This window comes from Zosterops lateralis (assembly GCF_965231275.1).
Source record: "Zosterops lateralis genome assembly, chromosome: 16".
NCBI lineage: Eukaryota > Metazoa > Chordata > Aves > Passeriformes > Zosteropidae > Zosterops > Zosterops lateralis.
In genome coordinates, this window is record NC_139776.1 from 8384618 (window position 1) to 8393586 (window position 8969).

General features: G+C 63.5%; 1 protein-coding gene across 1 annotated transcript; it reads left to right on the top strand.

The window, feature by feature from the left end:
• The first annotated feature begins 2037 nt into the window (after nucleotides 1-2037).
• MMP9 (matrix metallopeptidase 9) lies at nucleotides 2038-6552 on the top strand. Its single transcript, XM_083873336.1, has 13 exons — nucleotides 2038-2182; nucleotides 2385-2623; nucleotides 2959-3107; nucleotides 3308-3436; nucleotides 3519-3692; nucleotides 3768-3941; nucleotides 4068-4241; nucleotides 4387-4542; nucleotides 4632-4953; nucleotides 5075-5214; nucleotides 5326-5476; nucleotides 5570-5673; nucleotides 5957-6552. The coding sequence occupies exons 1-13, from the start codon at nucleotides 2042-2044 to the stop codon at nucleotides 6064-6066; spliced, it is 2163 nt and encodes a 720-aa protein (XP_083729462.1). The 5' UTR covers nucleotides 2038-2041; the 3' UTR covers nucleotides 6067-6552.
• Nucleotides 6553-8969: the final 2417 nt, after the last annotated feature.

Genomic DNA, 8969 nt, shown 5'->3' on the forward strand with positions numbered 1-8969 from the left:
CAACAGTGCCAGGGAGATCAGAGTCACGTCTGACTCTCTGACTATATCCCAGAGCCAGAGTCAGAAGTCTCCTTGTCGGGACTGCCCTGCAGGTTCATCCTCCCAGAGGTTATTTAGTGCCTAGCTCCCTCAACAGCTCTGTGGTGTGGACTGAGGTCCTGGCAGGCTGGAGAGTGGAGCATGTGGAGCAGTGCCTGCTCCCCAAATGCCTCAGGAGCCACCAGCTTCAATGGGCTTTCAGGGCACCCAGGCAGATGCCCTCCTCACCTCAGCTGCCAGCCAAGTGGGGAGCACAGAGAGCCACTGCCTCCTGCCTGGTGAAGAGCTGGGCCATCACAGGGACAAGGGAGGAAGGCTGGACCCTGTGGGAGGGGACTGTAGGGTGACCTGGCTGCGGGGTCCCTGGGCTATGTCCCACTGTGAGGGAATGCTTGGCTGGATGTGTTTGTCACACCGGGTGCAGGATGGCGGCTGCTTGTGAAGCAATTTCCTGTACCAGGGAATGGGGGCTGCTCTTGCATGGCTGTGGTGGGGGAGTGAGGCAACCCCCTGATTTCTCACCATTGCTTCCTCCCAGCTTAGCCCACACTGCCGGTGAGTTTCCTGTGGCCAGCCAGCCATAGCCCTGGGATGCATCCTACCAGCACAGGGCACCTGGCAGGTGATGCTGCCCCAGGGAGGAGCCCTCCCTTGGGCATGGGGGTTCCTCTTCAAGGGCCCAGGGAGCACAGCCCCGACCTCTCACTGTCCCCAGATGTGCTGGTTGCCAGCATAACCTGCTTGTCCTTTGGCTGGGCCAGGAGCTGCTGGCTTGGCTCAGCCAGAGCTGGGGGGATACTGGGAGGAGGTGGCTGCTGAGCCACAGTCTGGCACTGTTGGGAGCTGGGAGGACAGGCACTAACAGCAGTGGGGTGAAGAGGAGGATGCTCCTGATGAGCCAGCTGAGGACCCCTTGCCCTCATGGGGTTTGTCAGGGCTGGGACAAGAGATCCATTCTGGGACCTGTCTCGGGCAGCCTCTCTGAGCTACACCAGTCCTCCCTCCCCCTCCGCTGACGCTGCACCTTGTTCTCTGCCATCTGTTTTCCCCTTGCTCCTCATCCCTGTTTGCTTTCCCCTTCAGTGCTCTCGTTCCCACAAGCGTCGGCACTTTGGGAGAAGCAGGAAAACACCATCCCATGGCAAGGTCTGTGCTGTGCTGGGTGGGAACCTGAGTCAGCAGCACCCTGAATAGCAGGGCAGCAAGGATAGGGCACCCCTAATGTCCCAGGGCCCCAGGTGCCGTGAGCTTTCCCACACCCAGAGCTGCTCCTGGGCAGCCACTGCTTCTGGTACCAGGAAGCTGTGCCATTCAACTGCTGGCATTTGGGCTTAGAGGTCATGGGGTGAGGAGCCATGAGCATTTCCAATGCTGGAAACACTCTGACCCACTGGGGTGATGCAGCTGTGGTGAGGAAGGATGCAGAGTCCTGGTGAGGGTGCAAGCTCCCAAATCCCAGGCAGATGTGTTCCAGGTGCTGGGGCTTAGGTGGGGGTTCCACTGCTATCTGCCCCATGCCCACCCAGACCCTTGCAGGTGCAGCACCTTCAGCCCTTGGCCAGCCAAGCTCAGTGTCAGCCGGTGTGATGACACAGCTACAGGGTCCTGAGCACCTGGCTGGCCTCCAGTGATGCCCTGCTGTCCCCACAGCCACCATGGTCTTGGGGCCAGCAGGGCAATGCCTATGCAGGGCATCCCCAGGGTGGCCATTCAGTGCTGTGCTGTGGCTCAGTGGAGCTCCCGAGCCGCTTTCCTTCTTCCTGTCCTCGCGTGGCTGCGGAACGCGGTGTGTTTAGTAAACAAGGTGATGAAACAGTTAAGGCAGAGATGGAGTGTGCGTTTCGTCACCGTGGGAAGGGAGAAGGGAGCGTGAGTCGGCGCTGAGGGGTCTGAGGGTGACTCACTGCCCTCCCACCCCATAAATATGAGCGGGTAACCCGGCGGCACCCAGAGCAGACAGCGGGGACCAGCACAGCCGCATCCCTCCTGTCACCGCCGAGCCATGGCACTCCTCCTGGCCCCGTTTGTCGTCGGGCTGCTGGCTGTCTCCTGCTATGCGGCCCCTCTTCAGGGCAAGCCGCAGGCGATTGTCACCTTCCCGGGGGACCTGATCAGCAATCTGCCGGATCTACAGCTGGCAGAGGTGAGGAGAGCATGGCCCCGTGTGCCCTCCTGGCACCCAGGTCCCCAAGGGGCACCCAGACTGACAGTGAGGAGCTGCAGGCACGGCTTGAGAGCCATCAGTCTCCTTGAGCTCAGGGAGGCACCCAGGCTGGGATGGGTGCCCGGGGCTGCTGGAACCCACTCCCACCTCACCCACCCCTCTGGCTGCCTTTCCTCCACAGCGCTACCTGCAGAGGTTCGGCTACACCACAGAGGCAGAGGCTAAGATTGGTGGCAGGCACGTGTCCCTGGGCAAGGCACTGCTCAAGATGCAGAAGCAGCTGGGCCTGGAGGAGACGGGAGAGCTGGATGCTGCCACACTGGAGGCCATGCGAGCCCCCCGCTGCGGCGTCCCTGACGTGGGAACCTTCCTTACCTTTGAGGGGGACCTCAAGTGGGACCACATGGACCTGACTTACCGGTGAGTCTGCTCTGGAGATGAACCTTCATGTCCCCAGGGTGATGGTCCCAGGAGAATGGAGAGCCTGAGGGACCAGGAGGCTGGCAGTCTCTGCTCAGCCTTTGTCTGGGCTTGGTGCTGCCTGTACAGCTGGGTCCCAGTGCTGCCAGGGCCAAGGCAGGATGGCAGCAGCATCTGCTCCCCGATGCCCAAAGGAGCACCTGAGCCCTGGGCGAGGTCAAGGGTGGTAGTGACTGTTATCACTTCTGGGGGTGGGGGTCTGCTCCTTCCCAGAACAGGGTAATTCCTGCATGAGGGGGGAACCTGGCAGCACTGACCCTCTGCCCCCCTGGCAGGGTGATAAACTACTCCCCCGATCTGGACCGTGCCGTGATCGATGACGCCTTCAGACGGGCGTTCCAAGTGTGGAGTGATGTGACCCCTCTCACCTTCACCCAGATATACAGTGGCGAGGCAGACATCATGATCATGTTTGGCAGCCAAGGTGATGTCCTTTGGGCAGGCAGGGAGTGAGGAGGGTCCTGGTGATGCACCCTGCCTGTGAGATCCTCACCCCATGTCTCCTTGGGCCATGCCCAGAGTCCCCCTGCCCCCACACGTGCAGGAGGTGTGCAGGGCTTGTGTGCATGCTGGGGACATGGGGGCTCCTGTGACAGGTCCAGCTGAGTGTGCTTTTCTCTGCAGAGCATGGGGATGGGTACCCTTTTGATGGCAAGGATGGGCTCCTGGCCCACGCCTTTCCCCCAGGCCAGGGCATCCAGGGTGATGCCCACTTTGACGACGATGAGTTCTGGACACTGGGAACTGGATTAGGTAAGGGCAGTGTGTGGTGGATTGGGGGGGGTCAGATGATGCCAACCCCAGCTGCAGCATTGAGATGCCCCTCTCTGAACAGTGGTGAAGACCCGCCACGGGAATGCCAATGGAGCCGAATGCCACTTCCCCTTCATCTTCGAGGGCCGCTCCTACTCCCGGTGCACCACGGAGGGGCGCAAGGATGGGCTGCCCTGGTGTGCCACCACCTCCAACTATGACCAGGACAAGAAATACGGCTTCTGCCCCAGCGAGCGTGAGTAGTGGCAACCATAACCCCTGCCCAGCCCCGCAGTGCCTGGGGCCATCCTCACTCTCCCTCACCCCACAGTCCTCTATACCAATGGTGGCAACAGCGATGGAGCTCCCTGTGTGTTCCCTTTCGTCTTCGATGGCACCTCCTACGATACCTGTACCACAGATGGGCGCTCCGACGGCTACCGCTGGTGTGCCACCACCTCCAGCTTCGACCAGGACAAGAAATACGGCTTCTGCCCCAACCGAGGTGCCAGCAGGCAGGGGGGCATGCAGGGGAGGGGGCACACAGGGTGGGCACATGAGTGATCTCAGCATTGTCCTGGGTTCTGGCCGGTGCAGTGTCAGGGACAGCTTCACTGACATTTTGCTGCAGACACGGCGGTGATCGGTGGCAACTCCCAGGGAGATCCATGCGTCTTTCCCTTCACCTTCCTGGGGCAGTCCTACAGCGCCTGCACCAGCCAGGGCCGGCAGGATGGCAAGCTCTGGTGTGCCACCACCAGCAACTATGACACTGACAAGAAGTGGGGCTTCTGCCCTGACAGAGGTACTGACCCCTCTGCCTGTGCTCTGCTTTGTGCCTCCCAGACCCATGCCATATTGTCACACTTCTTGTGGGGACCACAGTCTCTGGATGATGTGTCCTGCCCTGTTGTGGCTCACCAGGCACTGAGGCCAGTGCTTTCTCCCAGGTTACAGCATCTTCCTGGTGGCTGCCCATGAGTTCGGACATTCACTGGGGCTAGACCACTCCAGTGTGCGTGAGGCCCTGATGTACCCTATGTACAGTTACATCCAGGACTTCCAGCTGCACCCTGATGATGTTAAGGGCATCCAGTACCTCTATGGTGAGCAGCTGCAACTGCAGCCGGGTGCATTGGGTGTCCTGTAGCACCAAGCTGGTTCCAGCTTCATGCCCTCCCCTATATTCATTCAGGTCGTGGCTCTGGCCCTAAGCCCACTGCACCTGCACCTGCTCCCACGGAGGAGCCCCAGCCCCTGCCCACAGAGGAGCCCCAGCCCATGCCCACAGAGGAGCCCCAGCCTGTGCCCACAGAGGAGATCCAGCCCATGCCCACAGAGGAGATCCAGCCCATGCCCACAGAGGCTGGCAGCACCTCCACCACTGAGGAGGAGGAGGAGACACCAGAGCCCACAGTTGGACCCATTCCTGTGGACCCCAGCCGGGATGCCTGCATGGAGAGGAACTTTGACGCTATCACAGAGATCAATGGGGAGCTGTACTTCTTCAAGGATGGGTAAGTGGCAGCATCTGGCACCTCCTGCCCTGATGAGGCTGGATGTGAGAGAACACAGGGATGTGAGGGCCATGGACTGTGGCAGACTGAGGTGATCAGGACAGCTCATTTTCCCCACCAGGAAATACTGGACCTACTCATCCTTCTGGAAATCAGGCATCCAGGGTGCCTTCTCTGTTGCTGATACCTGGCCTGGCCTCCCAGATACCATTGATGCTGTTTTCCAGGATGTGCTCACCAAGAGGGTCTTCTTCTTTGCTGGTGAGCTCTACTCTCACTGCCCTCAGCCAAGTCCCACGGGCCGTGGGAGGAGCCTGGTGAAGCCTGGGAGCTCTCAGGGCTGTCTGACACCCGCACTATCTCCCACTGCAGGTCGGCAGTTCTGGGTGTTTTCTGGGAAGAGTGTGCTGGGCCCCCGGGGGATCGAGAAGTTGGGTATAGGGAAGGAAGCCGGCCGCCTCTCGGGGGCCCTGCAGCGGGGCCGTGGCAAAGTGCTGCTCTTCAGTGGAGAGAACTACTGGAGGTGAGCACGACTGGAGAGCAGCAGCGCCTGCCTGAGCAAGGAACTGGGGGGGTGGTTCCCAGCAGCCCTGAGCACGGCTCTGCTCTCCCACAGGCTGGATGTGAAGGTTCAGAGGGTGGACAAGGGCTACCCCCGTGCTACCGATGACATCTTCACTGGTGTCCCCCTCGATGCACGCAACGTGTTCCTCTACCAAGGTGAGTGGAACCTGGCAGGTGGGTGCTGTGTGTTCAGGCCTGGGCTACCTGAGCCTCTCATAGCATTGCTCTAGTTCCTGGCTCAGGATGCTCGGGTGTGTGGGTATGGCCCTGGGACAGGGCATGCCATCACTCCCCGTGGGTCCTTGTGGTGGAGCTGGCAGGGTGCCTGCAAGGTGCAGGGTGCCATGTGCCTGTGCTGCTTGGGCAGCCACCAGGATGAGTCTTTGTATGGCCAAACTCCTGCTGACCCTCCATTTCCTCCGTCCCTCTCCTTGCCCAGGCAAGTACCACTTCTGCCGGGGCAGCTTCTACTGGAGGATGACACCGCGCTACCAGGTGGACCGGGTGGGCTACGTCAAGTATGACATCCTGCACTGTCCCCAGCACTGAGGCCTGACCAGCCACTGGCTCTGCCAGTGCTGCTCCCTGCCCACTGCTCCCAACCTGTGGGCTCCTGTCTCATAGACTGACCTCTGGGAGACTTGTGGCTGTGGGTAACCCCAGATGAGATCACCATCTCCCTGGAAGAAAGGGGCAGGGGGTCCTGGGGTCACCCCCTGGGAGCTGCCCAGCTTGGGGAGCCCCAGCTGGGAGAAGGACTCTTGCCACAGCTGGCATTGTGCCACCCCTGCCAGCGCCAGCTCCACTGCACAGAGGCATTTGTCTGGTGCAAACCACACATGGATTTGAGACAAATTTATCTTTTTCCTGAGCCAGCAATGCCAGGTCAGGCTGAGCCCCACTGGGAGCTGGCGCCTGGGGACACACCAGGGTGGGACACAGGGTTTTGCCTACTCCTGCCCACTGCCCACTCTGCCAACCACCCCCTCTGCCAATTGCCTGCCCATTTGTAATAAAGACGGTTCTTTGGACACAGCCTCGAGTGCTCTATCAGCTATAGGGGCCATGGTTTGGAGAATCTCTGTGTACTGGGGGCATCACCCTCCCCCAGTCCGGGGGCTGCCAGCACCAGTGGGCAAGGGGCACTGGGGGGGAGGGGCTGTCACCAAGCCCCCTTTGTTAAGGACTCTGGATCCCTCAGGGACACTGGGTATAACGTGGAAGGATGTCCCTCGGTCCCAGCATTGCCCACCACCAGTCCTATGCCAGGCGCGGCAATCCCCGCCCCGACTCCCCCGACCTCCCAAGCCCTGGCTCCTCATAATCCTCCACTCACTGCCCTCTCCTGCGCTCCACCTTTGCACCGAGATGAGGAGAGGGCGGTTGTCACCGCCTATGGCCGGCACACAGGACTCCCCACTGCAGCTGAGACCCCGCCGCGGGCTGGCCCCGTACATTCCCTCGGCTCCGCTCTGTCCCTGCGTGGCCACAGAGCGCGGCGGCAGGGCCAGGGCAGGGATCGTGCCCGAGGGTGCCCGGCTCCGCGGCAGGGTGGGGCGGCCGCAGCTCCGGAGCTGTAATTAGCTGTAATTAGCGGCCGCGGCTCCGGACAGGGCGGGGGCAGAGCGCGGCCCCCTCCCGTCCCGTTGGGGCACGGTCCCAGCGCCCCCAGTTCGGCGGCGGCTGCGGGACCGGCCGGGCGTGGCGGAGCGGTCCTGTCCCGTCCAGTGGACCCGGGCCGAGCGGGGCCGAACCGAGCCGACCGGAGCGGGGCCGAGGCGCCCCTCTCGGACCGGAGCCAGCCCTGCGGCCGCGGGGGCGGCGCGGCGGGCGGTGCCGCGGGCACTAGGACCCCGGTCAGCGCCCGGCGGGGCCGCGCTCAGCCACCGCCGGGGCCGGAGACACTTGTGGCGGCGACGGGGCCATGAGCGGGCGGTTCACAGTCACCGGCGGCGGGGGTGAGCGCCGGGGGCAGGGGGGGCCCGGGGGGGCTCCGGAGGCGGGACACGGCCCGCGACGAGGGTCCGCGGGGCGAGGGCAGGGTCCGCGGGGGGCGGCCGCGAGGAGGGTCCGCGGGGAGGGCCCGGCCGTCGGGGCAGCGCGGGGGGTGCGGAGTGCGGTCGGTCTGGCCCCTCGCAGGCAGTGCAGACCCCCGGAGTAGGGATGGCGCGGAGCTGCGGGATCCGGGAGATGGGAGGTGCGGAGCAGGGAGTGGGGCTCGGCCGCCCGCGCAGGACCCCTCGTCCCAGGCTCTTCCCCGCGGCCACCTCCGCTCCTCGGGGAGCTCCCCTGTTCCGTCCCCGTACCGGGGGCTGTTGGAGCGAGGCCCTGCTGCTGCCGGACCGGCAGAGGGATGGAGCGGGGTTGTGGCTGTGGGTCGACTTGTGGGTGCGAGGTCACATACTGCTCCCCAGGGAGCCACGGTGGAGGGAGGCTGCTGCCCAGCCGGGCGAGGGCAAGCTGTGGCCAGCCCTGGGGTGCAGCAGTGCCCACCGGCCTGCCATGGGCACAGCCACTAGAGCCGGCAGCCATCGCCTTGTGGTGCCCAGGGGACGTGGCGGTGGGGCTTGGCTGTCACCAGAGCCGTATCGATCCCAGAAAAGCGGCCGACGGCAGCACCGTGCTGCCGGAGCTGTGACCTTGCACCCTCGGCGAAGGGCGCGGGTGGGAGGCGCGAGCAGCCGGACGGACACCACGACACCCGGGCTGGGCTGTGCCTCTGTCAGGGGGCTCTGGACTTTGGGGCCCTGTCTAGGATCACGCTGTCGTGGGTGATGTAGGGCTGCTTCCAGTGGCAAGGGGATGCAGGGCCACTTGTCACTCTATGGCAGCTGGGCCAGCTGGGCCTGGCCTGTGGGCTGTGTTGGGGCGGAGCGGACCACGATGAGCCGAGGCTGTGGCTGAATTCTGGGGCCCTCTAGGAACAGGTCCTCGGTTTGGCAGCCAGTCTGCTGGTGGGAGGCTGCAGGGAGCTGGGGTGGGCATGCTGAGTGGCCGTGGTAGGAGCAAAGGACACATCCTTCTGGCTGAGCTGTGACCTTGTGCCCTCCCAGAGGACAGCCAGTGGCTGGTTCTGCTGGAGGTGCCCTGTCATGTGGGGTGGTCACAGCTGTGGCAGGGTGGCTGCTTAGGGGTTGGCAGCGTTCAGGGATTCCTCACATCCCACATTTCTCCACAGCACTGGGACCATGGATGCTGCCTCCCGGGGGGTGGATGGCAAGAGGTGCCAGTCCGTGCAGCTTCAGGACTGGCAGGGGCTGGGGATGGCAGGCTGGGGCTCTGGACAGCAGTGGTCCTGGGAGGGACTCGGCCCTGGGCGAACGCTCGGTGTTGCCTGGCCCCGTGTCAGTGTCACGCGTGGGCGACAGAGTGACGGAGATCCTCGGGACCTCGGGGCGGTGCGGGAGCGAAGGCTGCAGCCGGCCGTGCTGCCAGTGCCGGGGCGGTGCGGG

What these genes read in the sequence shown, in the direction of transcription:
- MMP9 (XM_083873336.1), top strand. Translation starts at nt 2,042, where the DNA reads ATGGCACTCCTCCTGGCCCCGTTTGTCGTCGGGCTGCTGGCTGTCTCC. An exon ending in CACATGGACCTGACTTACCG is followed by an intron (nt 2,624 to 2,958) that starts GTGAGTCTGCTC and finishes CCCCCCTGGCAG; the next exon opens with GGTGATAAACTACTCCCCCG. An exon ending in AGTGGAGAGAACTACTGGAG is followed by an intron (nt 5,477 to 5,569) that starts GTGAGCACGACT and finishes GCTCTCCCACAG; the next exon opens with GCTGGATGTGAAGGTTCAGA.